The 19,200-nt window shown below is 36.4% G+C and overlaps 4 protein-coding genes across 7 annotated transcripts; 2 read left to right on the forward strand and 2 right to left on the reverse strand.

Annotated features, from left to right (window-relative positions):
• The first annotated feature begins 15 nt into the window (after nucleotides 1–15).
• On the forward strand, nucleotides 16–9,508 carry Dcr-2 (Endoribonuclease Dcr-2). Of its 4 annotated transcripts, none has more exons than XM_083049847.1 (24): nucleotides 16–810; nucleotides 946–1,123; nucleotides 1,204–1,443; nucleotides 1,547–1,838; nucleotides 1,977–2,053; nucleotides 2,162–2,265; nucleotides 2,357–2,495; nucleotides 2,663–2,811; nucleotides 3,173–3,413; nucleotides 4,026–4,271; nucleotides 4,384–4,644; nucleotides 4,823–4,999; nucleotides 5,078–5,282; nucleotides 5,460–5,781; nucleotides 5,852–6,204; nucleotides 6,394–6,515; nucleotides 6,598–6,729; nucleotides 6,832–7,347; nucleotides 7,464–7,661; nucleotides 7,841–7,922; nucleotides 8,069–8,289; nucleotides 8,382–8,553; nucleotides 8,760–8,835; nucleotides 8,943–9,507. In XM_083049847.1, exons 1-24 carry the CDS (start codon nucleotides 644–646, stop codon nucleotides 9,100–9,102), a joined length of 4,830 nt encoding a protein of 1,609 aa, XP_082905973.1. In that variant the 5' UTR covers nucleotides 16–643; the 3' UTR covers nucleotides 9,103–9,507. The 4 variants fall into 4 exon arrangements, with proteins under 4 accessions (XP_082905973.1, XP_082905974.1, XP_082905976.1 ...); XM_083049848.1 differs by having other exon boundaries at nucleotides 2,681–2,811; nucleotides 8,943–9,506; XM_083049849.1 differs by having other exon boundaries at nucleotides 670–810; nucleotides 930–1,123; nucleotides 8,943–9,508.
• A 338-nt stretch (nucleotides 9,509–9,846) lies between these two features.
• On the reverse strand, nucleotides 9,847–11,792 carry Mfap1 (Microfibril-associated protein 1). Its single transcript, XM_083049891.1, has 2 exons — nucleotides 11,559–11,792; nucleotides 9,847–11,237 (listed from the first exon to the last, which is right to left on the reverse strand). Exons 1-2 carry the CDS (start codon nucleotides 11,653–11,655, stop codon nucleotides 9,958–9,960), a joined length of 1,377 nt encoding a protein of 458 aa, XP_082906017.1. The 5' UTR covers nucleotides 11,656–11,792; the 3' UTR covers nucleotides 9,847–9,957.
• A 190-nt stretch (nucleotides 11,793–11,982) lies between these two features.
• LOC145942829 (dnaJ homolog subfamily C member 1) lies at nucleotides 11,983–14,419 on the forward strand. The gene is made up of 7 exons (XM_083049893.1): nucleotides 11,983–12,302; nucleotides 12,467–12,568; nucleotides 12,652–12,870; nucleotides 12,954–13,204; nucleotides 13,274–13,580; nucleotides 13,669–13,890; nucleotides 13,964–14,419. Exons 1-7 carry the CDS (start codon nucleotides 12,138–12,140, stop codon nucleotides 14,027–14,029), a joined length of 1,332 nt encoding a protein of 443 aa, XP_082906019.1. The 5' UTR covers nucleotides 11,983–12,137; the 3' UTR covers nucleotides 14,030–14,419.
• Nucleotides 14,420–14,799: 380 nt separating this feature from the next.
• Pea (ATP-dependent RNA helicase pea) lies at nucleotides 14,800–18,929 on the reverse strand. Its single transcript, XM_083049852.1, has 2 exons — nucleotides 18,780–18,929; nucleotides 14,800–18,699 (listed from the first exon to the last, which is right to left on the reverse strand). The coding sequence occupies exon 2, from the start codon at nucleotides 18,624–18,626 to the stop codon at nucleotides 15,018–15,020; it is 3,609 nt and encodes a 1,202-aa protein (XP_082905978.1). The 5' UTR covers nucleotides 18,627–18,699; nucleotides 18,780–18,929; the 3' UTR covers nucleotides 14,800–15,017.
• Nucleotides 18,930–19,200: the final 271 nt, after the last annotated feature.

Here is a 19,200-nt window from a genome sequence, read left to right on the forward strand (position 1 = left end):
TTATGTGTCTAATAGCACGGTGTGCAATTGTACTGTGCGCAAGTGAGCCTCTCCCTCTACGATTACGATTGACACGTTGATCGATCAGATTGGCTATCGAAACTTATTCAAATTTGAAATAATAAAAAAATTAATTCAAATGTATCGTTCCCTATTCTCTAGCCTCTAGCCAATTAGCGTGTACGGAGAATTTCACAGGATTACAAGCAAATTTTGAAGGGAATTGGCATCAGTTGACATAGTTTTTTTTTTTTTCATCATTCTTCGAGATTATTCGAAACATTCGGGGTTGTCCCCGGAATGTATACAAGAAGTTTCTGGAATGAAGAAACGTATATATATATGTGGATACGTAGCCGGTCGATCAGCGAGTGAGGATATTTTGTCTTGTAACTATTTGTCAAGAGTCGATTTCTTCCGAAAAATCCGATCTTCCTGCTTAAGAAACATTGCCGATTTTGAATTACGTGATAAGAAAGTTGGGTGGAATAAAAATTTGTGATTGCGAGTTACATCAATGTAACCTAAAAGTTTGAACTGCAAATTGTCTAATTAAAAATTATATCAATCGAATTCGAGTCTATTTCCATCGCCGAACAAATATATTCCATTGTACAATAATTGTAATTTCAATTCATATACGATGGAGCTTAAATCACCAGACGAGACCGAATTTACTCCAAGGGCGTATCAAATAGATCTCTATGAAAAAGCTGTGCGGAATAATACGATTCTTTACTTGCCAACTGGTGCAGGCAAGACATACATAGCTGTAATGCTCTTGAAACATTTAAGTGCTGATGTACGCGAGTATGTATCTCGATAAAATTATTACTTTTATTTTTCTAATCTTCCTCATAATGTGCGTCTGTATTTATCCTTTTCATTGCATGAATCGATTACATGTATTGCCTGGAAATATATAAAAGTCTCTTCTATATTTAGGCTTTACAGCGAAGGTGGAAAGCGCAGTATATTTGTTGTAAATACAGTAGCATTAGTGTTGCAACAAGCGGAATACATAAGCAGACATACGGATTTAACTTGTAAAGGTTATAGCGGAGATATGGGGGTGGATTTGTGGCAGGAAGAGAAATGGTTGGCTGAAATTGAAATAAACCAAGTACTACATTTACTTAATCAATAATTTCGATTTTATTATAAAACAATAGTTATTAAAATATAATTTTCCAATTGCTTTAGGTTTTGGTAATAACATCACAAATCTTTCTGGATCTACTCACACATGGATATATGAAATTAGATAAAGTAAACTTAATTGTGTTTGATGAATGCCACAGGGCTGTAGCTAATCACCCTATGAGACAGATTATGCAACGATTCGAAGACTGTCCTAAAAATAAACAACCACGTGTCTTAGCTATGTCGGCAACATTATTGAATGCCAATATAAAGTTTGATAAAATTGAATCTACAATCAAGGTAAACAAAATCACAATATTATAATCACTGTATAATAAATATTATTAATAATCTTCACTGATATGATTTTAAGAAGATCCTTAAAATTGTTTGTATTTTACAGTCTTTAGAAATAACATTTCAATCAAAGATAGCAACTGTAGAATCAACAGACAGTATCCAAGGATATTGTACAAATCCGAAGGAAAATATTATTAAATACGAGAAATATCCAAATTCTGAAGTAATTGAAAAGGTAATTCAAGTGATAAGAAACAGTACAGAAGTGTTGAGACATATAAATTTGAATTTTGATGACTTGTATAAAGAATCCAGTCCACAAATGCGGCCTAAAACGAAATCTTCTAAACTAACAGCTGTTATGAAAGACATAGAGACGACCACTTTTCAGCTAGGTAATTAAACTCACTTGTATATGTAATGGAATATATAGTGAACTTCGGTACACTTTAATTAATCTTTATATACATCGCCGAACGTTTAATAAACATTTCAAGATATAAAATGTATTTGAAATAAAACTTCTATTGTAGGTATATTTGGAGGTAGTAAGTCAGCTTTGTTACATTTAATCCAGCTAGAAAGTTTAAGAAAATACTGCAACGATTTCGTAAGTGTGATTTGAATAGAAATATTATTAATATTTACTTTTCTGAATGACATGTGGACAAAATGTTGAAAAATTTTTTAATTTTAAAATTTATTGAACATATTTTAGACGACAGATATTATTCTGGATTATATGATTACGCAAGTAATTACGATAAGAAAATTGTTTGATAGTGAGATGAAAGATTACGCAGAATTAGAACAGCTGCACAAGTTAGTATGACAAAATTAAAGAAATTTTGCAAACCACAACAATGTACTGTCTGATATTACATTAATATTGAACAATTATATAAACTTTCAGCTACACATCCGACCAACTAAAAAAATTATTTGATACATTAGCAAAATGTAAAGCTGACCTATCAAGCGATCAAAAGTTCTGCTGCATTATTTTTGTGAAGGAAAGATTTATGACACAAGTGATATATCATATGCTAAAAGTAAGCATTTTTTGTATTTTTAACTTGAATACTCATTAATAATTGCAGTAATGCAGGTTCACAATTAGTCCTTCAAAGAATGCCATATTTTTCAAAATTATTGCAAATAAACAATAATTGTAGCTACAATTGAAAAGATATAAATAATTTAATTTTCAGTATTTAAGAAATTTATATTATTTCAGACGCTATCCAAACTCGATAAAGAATTCAGTTTTCTTTCGGCCGATTATGTAATTGGATTTCAGAATAATCCTTACAAATATAGTAGAGAGGTTTCGTGTATTGCAAAATGGAATAAGGAAGTATTGCAAAGGTAAAATCTAATTTTTTGCATATTTATTTAGCGTGTATTTTTAAACCAATTTTGATTATAGTAATTTCTCTTTTTTTTCTTATAAATCATTAATATACAATATATTAGTCACTCACATATATTCTAGATACACATTGAAGCATGATGGAAATATTTCAATCAAATAATGTAAATTATACTATATTTTATAGGTTGCATAATGAATACATTAGATCTATAAAAAAAAAATTGTTTTTTCTATATACGTGTATCATACACTGTAATATAATTACAGACTTCCATGTGCAGTAATAAAACAAATCAAATATGTTTTGATAAATCTGGTACAATTAATAATCAATGCTTATCAATGTTTTTGCAGATTTAAAACTGGTTCGACAAATTGCATTGTAGCGACTGATGTCGTTGATGAAGGTATCGATGTACCGTCTTGCACATTGATAATACGATTTGATATGCCGATGGATTTTAGAGGCTACGTTCAAAGTAAGGGTCGAGCACGTCACAGTTCAAGTCAATATATAGTTTTAATGCCAAAAGACGATGTCGCTTATCTTCAAAGATATACAAATTACAAAAATACAGAATCTCGATTGAAAATGGTAAGTATTCCAACAATCACTGATTTTTACACTAAAAATGAAGAAAATCGTAGGATTATCGGCCCAAAAATTACAAAATTGCCTGCTTGCGAATCGTACAAATTTGTTTAATATTATGTAGTATTAACTTTGTATATTACATATAACAAAAAACGTTTTGAATGTAGGATATATTTATGTCAGATGTATGCATGTATTAAATTAAAACAAGTATGTCACTTATTTTAATTTTTTTGAAATAAAAAAGAAATAATTATTTAAGAGGAAATTCTAGGCATTCTTAAGAAAATTATCGAAAAAATGTTTATAACTTGGATAAAATGTATTTCCATATTTATAATTATAAGATTCTATTCCTTTTCAAGATGAATATACTGCTGATATTTGATTATCAGGGAGAGAGAGAGTGAGCAAGGCATATAATATTTATATAATATTTAATAATAATAATTAATTAATGAAATATTGTATGTGTCACGTGTATGCGTGATAATGTAATTTATTTCGATTAAATGAAAAAAATAAAACATCTCAGAACAGTAAACACAACAAATCAGTATGTAACAAGAATGAATAATCAATAACATTAATCTACAATTTTATTGTTATTAGAGTTTGGTGGGACAAAGTGAACTACGCACGCTGCCTACTGATAGTGATATATCAAACTATCTATACACATTCGAGATCGAACCATATGTAGTGAAACAAAATGATGTAATAAGTTGTATAACAGAGACAGCCGCGATTAACTTGATTAATATGTATTGCAGTTCTTTAATGAAATCCAAATTCGTTCGTCTGGTACCCATTTGGAAATTGTATCAAATAGAACGTGATGATGGGTCACTGTTTAAGGTATTTTCCCCGGCATCTGATTTATATATGTATATATATATATATATATATATATATATATCCTCGCAAAATATGTATAAATATATTTATATTTATTGTAATAAACTTTCAGATTTCTCTTAAACTACCGAGCATATCACCACTGAAAATCGAAGTTCATGGCGATTTTATGAAAAGTATAGAGAGCGCTAAACGATCCGCCGCAATGAAAACTTGCATAAATTTGCACAAGCTAGGTGCATTGACGGACAAACTATTACCCGTAACCGGAAATGCACTTGTGCAAAATCTGAATTACTTATTCCCAAACTGGATAGACGAAGACGATTATTTGCCTGGCACGTATAAAAGAAAGCGAGGACATAAGCTAGAGGCAAGTATTATATTATATGCGAAAAAATGAGATTACACGAGTTTCATTTCTTGTGAACCATGTGATAACAGTCAATTAATATATTATAATATACAGAAATTATCTCGCACACAAACATATATACATGTATGCATGTACATACATATATCTATTAATTTACAAATATTATCTTGAACAGCATCCAATGGCATTGTACGGCGCATTCCCAAAATCTTTAGAAATCTTGCATCTTCATATTCTTAATTGTACTCCTACGTATCCTATGACGAGCTATGATAATAGACGTATAACATTTTACAAATTACTGAATGACAAGAGTAGCTTTGGTATCCTTTCTACAAAGAATTTGCCAAAGGTAGAAGCATTTACGAGTATCTAAAATTATTAATTTAGAATTGTATACATATCAATGTAATTCTTTTCACATTTTCAGATGCCCTCTTTTCCGATTTTTATGAAAGACGGCGAATTAAACGTTGACATCGAACCCAATTATGAAACAATGATACTAAGCGAAGCAGATATTGAATCTCTCAGAAGATTTCATTTCCTATTGTTCAGTGAAATTATACCTGTTATTAAAAGCTTTATGGTCTTTGATAACGAAAATCTTGAAAACTCTTTCCTAATTGTTCCACGTAAGAGTAAACTTAATTAAAATATAAATTGCTGATTTATGCTTATTAACATAATCTGAAACATTGTAAATTTACAAATTGTTTACATTTTATAAATTTTATATTAAAAATCAATCTATATATTTATACATCAACATTGATGAGAGAACATATTACATTTTTGTCCCAATGTTTTAGTGAACGAGGATCAAGAGATAAATTGGGACGTTGTGAGAACATATCAATATATAGAACGAATTATGCCATCTAAGCCTTTCGACTTCAAAACTAGCGACTACGAATTGGCATTAGTCACTCCAACTTACAGAGGATCAGCAAATGTTTACATAGTTACGCGAGTATGTGACGATCTTACGCCCGAATCGTGCTTCCCCAATGAAGATTTCGACACGTTCACGCATTATTACAAAGAGAAACACAATTTAACTATAGAAAATCTGCAACAATCAATGTTGGAAGTGAAACCGATACCGATCAAAATTAACTACATAAAACCGAGGTACATCTGTTAAAATAATGCGTAAATTTACGCCGTTTGCATAATTTAACCGATTAAATGTAACTCGCAGAAAAATGTACGACGGGCCGGCGAAATATAAAAAAGCGGATGACACGGTGGAGGATCTTCAGGAACACTTGATTCCAGAACTATGTTGGAGGATAAACTTTCCGGCTCTATACTGGTTAAAAGCGACCACGTTGCCTTCCATTCTTCACAGAGTTTCTCAACTCTTGATCGCGGAAGACTTGAGAGTAACTGTCGCAAGAGAGACTAAATTGGGATCTTTAACGTTAGAAAAATTGTCTCCTTTAACATCGAAAAAAGATGGCGTGAAATTGATAGAGGAGGAACCTAATAATAGATTAGACCTGATAGACGATGCAGTCGAAAAAATGCACACGGATCTGATTGATTTAAACGGTATGAAGGCGATAATGTATTATCTATTATAGGATATATATATATATATATATATATATATATATATATATATTATAGGATATTTATTACGTAGATTAAAAAAAAAATATGACAATATGATTAATCTTATTCATTGTAACATTTTTATGGGGCTTACTTTCATAAACATTTATTATTCTGATATTACAGATTATAATCTCGTGAATGACAAAGAACCTCAAGATTTATATCGTAATATGGAACAAATCCAAATGATTGATATTCAATATTATAATCATTTTGTAACTACAGATTGTAATGATAACGTTCAGGTAAGCAAAATACAGCAGCACACATTGTGATCATATATGTATGAATATCTTTCAAATAATAACATTTATATATGAAATATAGAAAAATACGAACAAAAGCCCTGTCAGTCGCCGCATTGTGAGACCGATGGTATCAGTACCATCATTGGATATTCTTATATCGTCTGAGAAACTTTTTCTCTCGCACGGTCCTAACATGATAGAAATCATGCATGTGAGTAAAATTATTTATTTCTCATTACGCATATCAACAGTAATGATAATTAGATATAAGAAATTTACTCATTAAATATTGCAAGATTTTATTTGATTTTAGGCACTGACTACCAAATTAGGTACGGATATGTTTGACTTGGAGCGATTGGAAACTCTAGGCGATTCTTATTTGAAGTTTATTACGTCGTTATTTTTATATCACAAATTCCCTATATTCAACGAGGGTCTATTAACGGCTGTGAAGGGGAAGATAATCGGTAATCGGAATCTCTATTATTGCGGCAAAAAGAAGGATATTCCCGGACGTATAAAGAACGACGCGTTTATACCTATGAGCAATTTTATCACGCCCTCGTTCACGGTACTCCGTCAATTGCAAAAGATATTGCTGGACGAGTCAGTGGCGCCAAATGTATTATACGAGCTACGAATACCGCAAGAAGAGAAATTCACCGGATATATAAGCGAAAATACGAAAAATGTGATGGAGCAAACGGTAATTAACTGGGACAAGGAAGACACGCAAACCGGCTACGAACATTATCTCGGTATCCAAATTTTATCCGACAAGACCGTAGCGGACTCTGTAGAAGCGCTCATTGGTGTTTATCTCAAGGTAAATTTATGATTACGCAACATTATTGATTGTAGTCTTGACACTTGAGTTTAACGTTCGAGTAAGAATAATAAAAAATATACGAGGCATTAAAAAAGTACTTTCTTTGATATTAGAGCAACGGTATAAAAGGCGCCGCAAAACTGCTCAAATGGTTTGGCATATTGCCGGAGGTTCAGATTGACGAATTACTGTACAAAAATCCATCGAATCCTATAATAGGTTCCGGGGATCCCGACAAATACATGCCATGGGCCGATGCAATGGAAACCAGGATTGGCTATAAATTTAACAACCGAGCGTTTTTGTTGCAGGTAATCTTAATCTGCTAAAAGAGTGACTGCGCGCGCGAATAAATATAAATTATTATATATATTTATTTATTTATTAAATCAATACAAATCCTCCTCTCTCGGTATATTACATTTAATTTATTATTTTCTTTATATTTACAATATGTAATATGAAATGACGGATATCTATTTCATTTCAGGCATTCACTCATCCATCTTACTCAGCGAATACAATAACCGAGTGTTATCAGAGATTAGAATTTCTCGGAGACGCTATTTTAGGTAAATACAAAATTTGTTTAACCAATTTGTTTGGCGAAATTAAAATATATACAACATGATACGAATACAAAACATTCGCACACATCTTTCTCAATTTTTTTGAAGATGCAATTACAAAAATACATAAGTCTCCTTAATGATTCTAGATTTTTTGATTACGTGTTACATTTATGAATCTTGCGGGAACTTGAGTCCTGGTGATCTCACTGATCTGAGATCTGCTCTCGTCAACAATATAACATTTGCTTGCTTGGCAGTACGGTATGGTCTAGATACTGCTTTATTATCCTATGCTCCGAAATTGCATGAAGCGATCGACCGCTTTGTGAAGTTTCAACAAGAACGGAATCATGTAGTTAACGACGAGGTATGCAACTAATATAAACTTTATAATGAATAATATAATGTATCATATATATATATATATATATATATATATATATTTTTTTTTTAATACAGCTGCTGTGTGTATTACTCGAAGAGGAGGAATGTAATTTGGCAGAATATGTTGATGTTCCTAAAGTTCTTGGAGATTTATTCGAGTCTTTGATCGGAGCCATCTATCTTGATAGTGGCAAAAATCTTACAAAAGTTTGGGAAATTGTATATTGTTTTACATATAAGGAAATTGGTAAATGTATAAATAATATTATGACAATAATTTATTAGCAATAACAATCTATGATTCGATAAAGAGTAATTTAAATAAGAAAAGTAACAGAGATTTGATCAAGATTAAAAAGATTTACTTACTTTGATTTCAATCTATTCATTCACAATATATCCATGTTGATTTGTTATCTTGTTGAAAATGATATATAATGATATATTTTACAGATAAATTTAGCAAAAACATTCCTAAACATCCAGTGCGACTAATATATGAAAATACAGATGCACGTCCTAAGTTTCTGTAAGTTTCTCTTCATTTGCATGTTTTTATATGTTTAAAGTATCATTCTTGCAGTACATATTCATATGTATATACACACACGCACATTAAAATATAATATATTGCAGGGATGCAGAATTGATCGAAGGTACCGATACAATCATGGTGACTTTGAAAATAACTATTGCAGGTAAAGAGAAACATTATCATGGTTTTGGAGCTAACAAAAAACAAGCTAAATGTGCAGCCGCCAAACAAGCATTAAAAAGACTGCAACTTGAAATATAAGTTTTTTCCAATTTTTTTATATAACATATGTACATTTTGTACATATGTATACGAATGTATGTATGTACGTATGCATGTATGTATGTATTTGATGTATTTTGTTCGTATGTATGCACCAATTTATAGATATTCATCGAACAAAACGCATATTTCATCCATGGCAAGTCTTATAATCATATAATTATTTTGATCAATTATGTAAGCTTCCAGATTATGATTAATATGTTAAATTGATGCAAATGTGTTGTTTCTCTATTAATTTATCAATTAGCTGCACAATCTGTGACTCCATTATATATCTTTATATTGCCTAGACTAATGAAAATTGTATATTTTATTATCAATTTGGTAACAAACAATAAATTTTTTTGCATCAATTTAGCAACTTGCCATATTACAAACGTAAGAGACTTCTATTGAAAGAATATATTGTATATATTTACTAAAATGTTTTCAAGAAATTGATATAATTTTTTTTTTTTAATATTACATGGCGAATCGAAATTTATTTTGCATGCATTTTCAATTTAGCGTATACTTTAGAATAGTAATTTCTGAAATAAGATTGTGCTTTCTGATTAAAACGATGGAAAAATCGTATACTTCAACCTAAGATATAAGAGTTTTACATTTAAATAGCAAGTTTGCAGTTAAATGAAGTTAGATTATTATATATTTGTAAAATGATACAATATGGATCAAGTTATGTATTATTATAATAATGTCAATAATGTTTTTCTTAAGTTTTATACTTGTTAATAATATTGCTATATTTTTATCTACAATGTTTCCAGATGTAATTGCTATGAAAAGAAAATAAAATACAAAAAAAAAGAAAAAAAAATATTGTGCAATTCAATTTTCAGTTTTCCTCTTTTTTAAGGAAGGTCGGTCAAAGACTTGTTTCATCCCGGCTGCTTGATTATTATGAAACTTTAGATTTTGCGCAGTCTCCGATATCCAAGGTGAATCGAACTGCGTGGTGTCTTGATCTACCAAATGAGTATATTTGGTTCTACCGCTACGTCCGAAATTCTTTACCTGCATGACTTTCGGTAGAATCGTCTTGTCGAAATGATCTTCCAAAGTCGCGCCAGAGAAGTCGCGTTTAAATATGGTATCGTCTCTATCCAAGTAAAAAGCACCACGATGATAGTACTTCTGTAAGAATTTGTACTTTCCTTTCGCCGCTTTATTGGTAATCAGTTTCGGATTCAATCGTGCCTCCTGCCTTCGTTCTTCCTCGGTCATGTTACGAATACGCTCGATCTCCAGACGTTCCTTTTCGAGCTGTTCCCTCTCCTCGCGATCTCGCTTGATTCTCTTGAGCTCGCGCAGTTTCCAAGCTTCGTACTCTACCTCGTCGTTCTCGTCGTCCGTGCAAACGTCGTTCAACTTACTCTCCTGTTCGGCATTACCTTTATTACCCATCTGCGTTTCCTTTCGCACCGCCTCTTCCACCATCCTCAAGGTTTGTCTCTTTCGTTCCTCGGCGAGTTTCTTGTTCTCAACCTCTGTTTGTTTCTGCCGCATCGCCTCCTTCTCCTTTTCCATCACCGTGATTCTGTCCTTTTTGCGAACAAACACGGGTTTCAATCGCGGCCCAGTCTCTTCTTCGGAATCTGTGTACTCCTCGTATTCCGAGCTCTCCTCCGAACTTTCCCGCGATCTGTCCTCCTCTTCGCCGTATATCAATTCTTCCTCCGTTTCCTTTTTAGACAGCACTCGTTGCTTTAGGGCTTCTCGTCGCTTTTCTATCTCAGAGTCTGACAAGTCTTCCTCATCCTCGGACGAATCGGAGCTCTCCAATTTGATCCTTTCTCGCGTTCTATCCAATTCGATTTCGATAAACTCGGGCTCGTGAATGTGCCTGTGTCTCTCTGTGCGCACCTCTGCCGGTGTTTCCTTTTGCTGTCGCGTTAATCTTCGCAGACGCGGATCATCCTCGTCCCTGATTCTCGCATGCGAATGCGTGGTAATATCTGTGACGGCTTCGTTGTCGTCGTAACTCTTATGTACACGCTTCTCGAGAAAATCCTCATCTTCAGACTCCTCATCCGAGCTTGCTGCCGCGTAATCAGGTCGTTTACCAGAAACGTAACGATGTACCTTTACCTTTTTCATAGACAATTCACCTGTAAACACAACGCAATTCTTCAAATAAGAACAAGGCTTAAACGTAGATTAATTATATGAATGTACATGCATTATATGAATAAAAATGAGCTAAGTATTCTTAAACGAGATGAAAGTGCATGTTTCTTATGAATTATTCTTTCGTCTTGAGCACGTGCTTTATGTTTCCATTAATTGATTGTTAATATCTGTCATCACTGTGTCATGATAGGAGGTATCCATAATATAATCGCGTAATTTTTATATCAAATTATATTTGAACAAATAACTTTTGCTTCGCCAAGCATTTATGCTTCACTTTAGTGGATTTTAAATCTAACCTTTATCATTTTTCACAGGCACAGCACCCGCCGTGCTTTGAATTCCCATCGGGGCGGGTGCTAAGGAATTGTTGGTCACAAAATAGTCCATCATCATCTTGATGCCGTATTAATAAATCTCTGTCGAGAATCAGAGAATCGAGTAAAAATACAAATTGACACAACACGACAACGACAACAAATTCGACAGTCGACAGTCGACAGATTTCCACGACACCATTGTGCACGCAAAACAGTTTCCAACACAAGACGTCGAGTTTATCAAACGTACCGATTGGTCCTCTTGCAATGTCCTAGCCAATCAGGACAAGTGCGACAGAGCGGCCGATTCGATGCTGATTGGTCGATTTTTGACTGACGTATCTAGTATGTGCAACAAGCTTTCATACGTATCGACCAATATATCGTATAATTGTGACGTATCGTAATCTCGAAGAAGAGATAATTGCAATGTGGCAGATTTGCGTAAAAAAAAATTTCTAACCTAGGACGCCGGAAAGCAAAATATTATGTCCTAGTAAAATTAGAGATTTTTCGCAACCGAGAGAAACGCGCGCGTGTATTAATAATTATGTCTATATGCGGTGGATAAAAATGAATGTACCATTGATCATTTTTGGAATTTTATATTTTCTTAACACCTTGTTTAGATTCTCCCATGCATGGGACAACGATGAGTTGGAGGTGTTCGACGTCGTCGAGGAGGTCAATCAAAATTTTTACGATGTCCTGGGCGTTACACAGGTGATTTTTCTACAAATATATTTAAACGCGATTAAATGCCACGTTTTCAATATATTTCGAGATATTCAGTGATGAATTTTATTAATTTATTAATCAGTTACTTTTTATTAATGTATTAATTTATTAACAAAATTAATATTAATAAATAATGTCTTCTCTCGCAGTCTGCGAACGCGTCGGAGATCAAGAAAGCTTTTAGGCGTTTGTCGTTACAACTGCACCCGGATAAAAATTCGGCAGAGGATGCAGAACAACAATTTAGAAAGGTATATATTCTATAGATACAAAAATAAGAGACAAAAATTATTGAAAATATATGTGTATGACAGCTTTTGCATCTCACTTTTAGTTAGTCGCAGTTTACGACGTTCTGAAAGATCCTGGAAAGCGCCAGAAGTATGATAATGTACTCGTTAATGGTTTGCCAAATTGGCGATCGGCAGTGTATTACTATCGTCACGTTCGAAAGATGGGACTACTGGAAATGAGTGTTATTTTGTTCACAGTTATCACAATAGGACAATATCTTGTAGCATGGGCGGCATATTTTGAAAAACGATACACTTACGTAAGTACATCATCTTTCTGAAGATACGTTTCTCTTCTGAAGAGAAAAAGTAAAAGAATTAACATCTGTTATACCGATTACAGGAACAAGTTTTAGGTAGCAAGCTTCAAAAGATGCAAAAGAAAAGCAGAAAGAGCAAAATGGATGTACCGGATTTGGCAGACATCTTGGAAAAAATTCCCACACCAACCATGTGGAATACTCTTCCATTTCAATTACCAAGGTGGATAATAGGTTCAATAATAGCTATACCTTCTACCATTCGTCTCATTATTCAAGTCTTGAAAGAAAGAAAGGAGAAGAAAAAGCAAGAGGAAGAGGAAGCATTAAGAGAGTATATAACTTTTTGTATTTCTTATCTAATTTAAATATATTATTTGTAAAAACCTAAATATCTTTCTAGAGCACAAGAGAACGAGCAACCAGAACCAGAAGTAACGTCGCGCGGCGTTCGAAAACGTAGGCCTGGCTTTACTCCGCAAGAGAGAAGTAGCAGCAATTTTAAAGAGGCCGCAAAGAAAGAGGACTTTAATCACACGAATCACGTCTGCGAAAAGCCAACGATATCCGGTGGCTTGTGGACCGACAATGACATATTGGAACTGATAAAGTATGTAAAAAAGTATCCTGGTGGAACTCCAGAACGATGGGAAAAAATCGCGAGCTTTATGAATCGCACTGTCGCAGAAGTAACACACATGGCTAAAAAAGTTATTATCTTGTTATATCAATTTAATTTTTTTTAAGATTTTTAATATGACTAGAGGTTGAGAAAGTTGTACGCTTTTATTATGTTAGGTAAAAGATGAAGGTTTGAAGCCTGTTGAATCAGTCGAAGAGGAAGTTGTTGCGGAAGAAAGACCAAAGAAGATTAAGACCCGCAACGAAAATACAGTTAGCACCGCTGAGTGGAGCCAGGAACAGCAGAGAGCATTAGAGGCAGCTCTCACAAAATATCCCAAGGGTGCATCGGTAGAGAGATGGGAAAAAATTGCACATTGTGTTGAAGGGAAAACAAAAGTAAGAGATTTTTATTTGTCACATATTCTTCGCTTGCGTAGTGAATTATATAGAAATTATCGTTTATTTATAGGAAGAATGCCAAGTGCGCTATAGACAATTGGTAGAATTAGTGAAAAAGAAGCAACAACCTCAATAGTTCAATTCAAACGAGATTCTGTTTTTCCCAAGACTTTGTATATTATCAAGCCAAGAAATAGTATTTTACTGAACTGTGGCACAAGTGCGGAAAAACGAGAAAAAGTGATATCGCCCGAATATATTAATATATATTCTCATTTAGAAAATTGTAAATTTTCTACAGATTCTCTTATGGTGTTTCAACCGTGTTATAAGTGTAACATACATATATATATATATATATGCGTCCATAACACAAAACTCGGTTTCATTGTAATACAAACATAAATTTGAAACTAACGGTAAGGGAAGAGAACAAATTAAATGGGGAAATGTTTTTCCTATTGTCACATCTTATTAAATGTTATCGAGAATGTATTTATTTATAATAAATTTAATAATTAATCAAGAGGGAAGAAAGACTGAAAATGTGCAATCTTAAAACACATTGCCCTCTTCTTTAAAAGACTGATTAGTAAAGAATTTGTATCATACTTTACCAAGCAGATCTTTTCGCTAAATAATGAAATTTTAATGGGGACATGTGGTTATATTTACAACGTTTACAAATATGTACATTATAGAGATTCGTAAATCGTAATCTTTATAATTGCATTCTTGTATATATAATTCAATGATTACATTAGGTTCTTCTGTTTTCTCGTGAGTTTACAAAGCTTACAATAAAATCGAATCGTATATCTTCGCGATATTATAAATTGTCTTCATTCCTTGCTTTTCCTAATAATAGAGCAAAGTAGTTTTTACATGAGAACAAGCGAGTATTATGTTACACATGCAAAATAAAAATGTTTTCTGTTTCACAAAGTCTTATCATTGTAGGTGCAAGCTGTTATATACTGCGGTAAAAAAAACATTACTTTAAGCTAGAATCATATTTTTCTCTATCCTTATGATTTTAAGAAAAAAAATGAAATATTATGCAAGCAGGTAAAATAGCTACAACGTGGAACGATATTTACATAGATCGAAGATGAGCGAATCTTTTAATTACGTCTCCTGCGAACCCGGGATATCCTCCACGCATTCGGTTCTTCATATTTGTTGTAGAGCGGTTCTAGTCTTTGATTCTTCTTAAACTTGCTGAGCTTGGTCGGATCGCTAAACTTGAAGAATGCGGGCGCAAACTCCACAAGCCACTTTGGATCAATGGTCGTCACCTCTCTCATGTATTCCTTCGTAGTCTGCACCAATTCGTGATAGATGACCCATTCCGGTTGGCGATTGAACAGCGCGCTACTTGGGTGAATATATACCACTTGGCTGTCGACCAACGTCCTGTATCCCTCCTGCGGATCCTTCTTCGCGGCGTTTCTGAAAAATCCCGAGCACACCGCCTTCTGTATGCGCACAGTATTTTTGCCGGCCGATACTACATCCAGTTTGTGCCTGTCCATTATGCCCAGTAGTTGCTTGCGTACATCTTGAGCACGCTTCAGCGTCCTGATCTGCACAAAGTTCTCGTAGCACCACGCATTACTTAGTTTATTATTTTTCCAGGAATTATAGACCGCCAGTAGAGTCAAGTGATCGCCCTCGGCTTGATTGAATTTGGCCTTCTTCTGATCGGCCAAGGCCTGCTTGTCCTTTGGTCGATAAAAGACGTTCTGAACAGATAGCATGCTAACGATGGTCAGGATCTCATCGGAGCATTGAAGGTGCACGCTCATGATCAACATCTTGGATAGATTCGGCTCGAGTGGAAATTCCGCCATTCGCCGACCCAGCCGCGTCAATAGACCCTCGTTGTCAAGGGCGCTCAGACTATGTAATGACTCTAATGCCATGATCAGCGACTCCACCGGTGGCGCGTCCATGAAATCGAAATGCAAAAGATCGTTGATACCCATAGTTTTCAGTTGCAACACGGTGGTGGCCAAATTCGTCCGCTGAATCTCCGGTACTGGCGTGGGCAGCATCTCGTCTCTATAAGCTCGCTCGGTGTAGAGCCTGTAACACTTTCCGGGTCCAGTTCTACCGGCTCGTCCGCTACGTTGCTTCGCTGCCGCTTGGCTGATTGGAGTAACTATGAGACTATCCATACCAGTCTTGGAATTGTAAACTTTTTGCTTGACAAAGCCGGGATCAACGACGTAGTAGATGCCATCGATCGTCAGACTAGTTTCGGCGATGTTTGTGGCGATGACGACCTTGCGCGAGCCGGGGGGTGCTGGCTCGAATATTCTGGTTTGCATTTCTGAGGGTAGAGCCGAATATACTGGAAGAATGATTAGCTCCGGCACATCCGGACCCAGCGACTTCATGCGCTCATAAAGAATCTCGCAGGCCGTATCGATCTCCTCCTGACCGGTGAGAAAGAGCAGGATATCGCCCGGTGGTTCGCGCAAGTGGATCTGCATAACGGTGATTAGCGCAGCGTCCAGATAATCCGTCTCTGGTTCTTTCGTGTACATCACCTCAACTTCGAACGTGCGCCCGGGAATGGTAAAGATCGGCGCTTCGAAGAAATACTGCGAAAACTTGACTGCGTCCAGGGTGGCGCTGGTGACGATTAGTTTGAGATCGGGTCTACGACCTACCGCCTGCTTCAGCAAGCCGAACAACACGTCTGTGTGGATCGTGCGCTCGTGTGCTTCGTCCAACATGATGACCGTGTACGTTTTCAGATCGAGATCCATCAGGCACTCGCGCAGCAGCATACCGTCAGTCATGTACTTGATGTTGGTCTCCGGTCCGGTGCAATCCTCGAAACGGATAGTATAGCCCACCTCCTGGCCCAGACAGCAGCCAAACTCCTCCGCCACTCTCTTGGCCACACTCATAGTCGCCACACGACGTGGTTGCGTGCAGCCGATCTTGCCGCGCGCTGTAAAACCAGCCTCCGCCAGATATTGCGTGATCTGCGTCGTCTTGCCCGAGCCGGTCTCTCCGATGACGATCAGGATCTGATTGTCCGTCACGGCTTTCACTAAATCATCGCGCAGCTTGTAGATCGGCAAGCTCTGACGTTGCTCCAACAGCGTCAAGTTGGTCTTCTTACCGAACGAAGACTTCTTACCGCCTATCACGTGCTTCTTCCATTCGGGCAGATCTTGCGTTTGCAGCCCGATACCGCGCATGTTCGCCGCCAGAGTACGACTCTCTGCTTCCGGCAACGGATCTATCCAGTTCTTGTTCAGACCGGTGGGTACAGAGTCCATCTCTTGCTCGCGTTGCAGCATCTTTTGCTCCCTCCGCTCCTTCGCCAGGGCGCTCTGCATCATCGCCGCTTGCGCCAGCGAGCCGTCCGGATTCTTCACTATTCGCACAGGGCTAAGATCGCCCAGTGCTCTACCGTGACCGTGAAGAAACGGTGGCTCTTCTTCGACGAGCTCGATCTCCACGTCCTCCTCTTCGTCGTCCTCTCGCGGCAGAATTCCGGTCTCCGTGTCAAACTCTGGTAACTCGCTCCTGTCGATGCAAGACGCTGCCAGCATCTGCTTAATCTCCCACTTCTCCGGCGATGACAAACGTTGCACGCGCTTCCTCGAGTACGTCTCGTCCTCATCGTAATTACCTTGTAACTCTAACAAAGAGGTAGGTCTATCTGGGTTACGCAGATGCTTCTCGTCCTCGTCCGCCTTCGCGATGGGCACCACAGGATTTAGATCTCTGCCGGTCTCTTGATCGACATCCTTCATACTTAGAGACACCTTCTGTCCACCGACGCTGAGAACTTTTACAAGAACTTTCTGACCTCTGGAGACCACGTCGCTCGCGTTCGCCACTCGACCCTCTCTCCGCAATTGAGAAATATGAACCAGGCCCTCCCATCTGCGTCTCAGACCCTCCAGCTGAACGAAACAGCCAAAGGGCACAATATTGGCGACCTTACCTGCGTAAATCTTACCCACCTCCGGTTCCACAGAGAGCATCTCTTCGACGGATTTGGATCTAGATCTGTCGGCGTCCCGTTTCCTCGAGTATCTCGCATCTCTACGATCACGGGATGACGATCTTCTGTGTTCGCGAGATACGGAACGTCTTCTGCGAGTTCTGTCTCGAGATCTGTAACGAGTCCGAGACCTGGAACGTGATCTGTGCCGCCTCTCTTTCCGGTTTGACGATCTGGATCTGTGTCTCCTCCTGTCTCTCGATCTGCTTCTGCTTCTCTTACTCCGTTTGCTTCCTTTCTTCTCGTCGATCTTACCGTTATGTCTCTCAGTATCTGTAGAGTGTTTCTTATTGGATGGTGCAAATGCTTCCAAAGAGGCCATAACGTCGTTAACAATATCCTCATCTTTGGCATTATTGGTATCGGAGCACTGTAGATCCTCATTTGGCATTGCCAGCGCAGGAAATTTTACCGCCAGTTCATCCTGTTTATTATTCACAAGCTTCGACGACTTTTCGGTAGACGTTTTAGCAGGTTTCATATGTTGTATTATCCTAAGAAGATTGGCTATAAAGGAGTCTGAGAACTCTGCCCCATTCTCGATCAGTACCTTCTTGAACGGCGCAAACGTGTTGTTCTTTTCGGCCAAATGTATAATAAATTCGGCCAAATCTTTATCGTTCAATCCCAGATGATTTTCCAACTCTGTGCAGATTTTCGATACCAGAGATAGATGTTCCAATTTTGTAACCTCGTCCATTATCTTGCTTTCTGGCACAAGACTTTCGGAATGTGATAATACTTGCGATTTAACAATCCGTCAGTTTGTAATTCTAAAAATCGATGAAAAGATAAAGAACGCAACTGTGTATTATCGATATTAAAACGGATAAAATAATGTTTTTTCACTTACGATATCGAGCACTGTATACTTCCAGATAATCCAAAATAACAGCGTTGTTTTCTATAGCCTCACTTTTTCTGCATTGTTCATTTTTCTCTCTTTCTCTCCAACGCCTAGAGTGTAGATAGGCCTAGGGTACTTTCCGATTCACGCATGATGCGCATGAAGTGACAGAAAATCTATAGTTTATGTCACGCATATTATAACATTTTCTGTCACTTCATGCGCATCATGCATCGGAAAGTACCCCTAGTTTACACCGATTGTTTGATACGTGTATCAAATAGTAAATAACTATTAAATTCGTTTATTCATTGGCTGATCAGCTCAAATGCACTATACGAGTATCAAATGATCGGTGTAAACTAGGCCATTGATGATAAAGTGCAGTTGTATTACCCAATCACGCGATTGGCTATCGACTAGAAAA

The sequence above is a fragment of the Prenolepis imparis genome, unplaced genomic scaffold, assembly GCF_030444845.1.
Source record: "Prenolepis imparis isolate NDT839.2.m4 unplaced genomic scaffold, iyPreImpa1.0 SCAF_11, whole genome shotgun sequence".
NCBI lineage: Eukaryota > Metazoa > Arthropoda > Insecta > Hymenoptera > Formicidae > Prenolepis > Prenolepis imparis.

Coding starts and splice junctions, on each gene's coding strand:
- Dcr-2 (XM_083049847.1), top strand. CDS start 644: ATGGAGCTTAAATCACCAGACGAGACCGAATTTACTCCAAGGGCGTAT. Junction 5,283..5,459: donor CTCTTTCCTAATTGTTCCAC/GTAAGAGTAAAC, acceptor CCAATGTTTTAG/TGAACGAGGATCAAGAGATA. Junction 7,662..7,840: donor ACCGAGCGTTTTTGTTGCAG/GTAATCTTAATC, acceptor ATTTCATTTCAG/GCATTCACTCATCCATCTTA.
- Pea (XM_083049852.1), bottom strand. CDS start 18,626: ATGGACGAGGTTACAAAATTGGAACATCTATCTCTGGTATCGAAAATC.
- LOC145942829 (XM_083049893.1), top strand. CDS start 12,138: ATGCGGTGGATAAAAATGAATGTACCATTGATCATTTTTGGAATTTTA. Junction 12,569..12,651: donor CAGAACAACAATTTAGAAAG/GTATATATTCTA, acceptor TCTCACTTTTAG/TTAGTCGCAGTTTACGACGT. Junction 13,581..13,668: donor TAACACACATGGCTAAAAAA/GTTATTATCTTG, acceptor TTATTATGTTAG/GTAAAAGATGAAGGTTTGAA.
- Mfap1 (XM_083049891.1), bottom strand. CDS start 11,655: ATGATGATGGACTATTTTGTGACCAACAATTCCTTAGCACCCGCCCCG. Junction 11,238..11,558: donor GCCTGTGAAAAATGATAAAG/GTTAGATTTAAA, acceptor TTGTGTTTACAG/GTGAATTGTCTATGAAAAAG.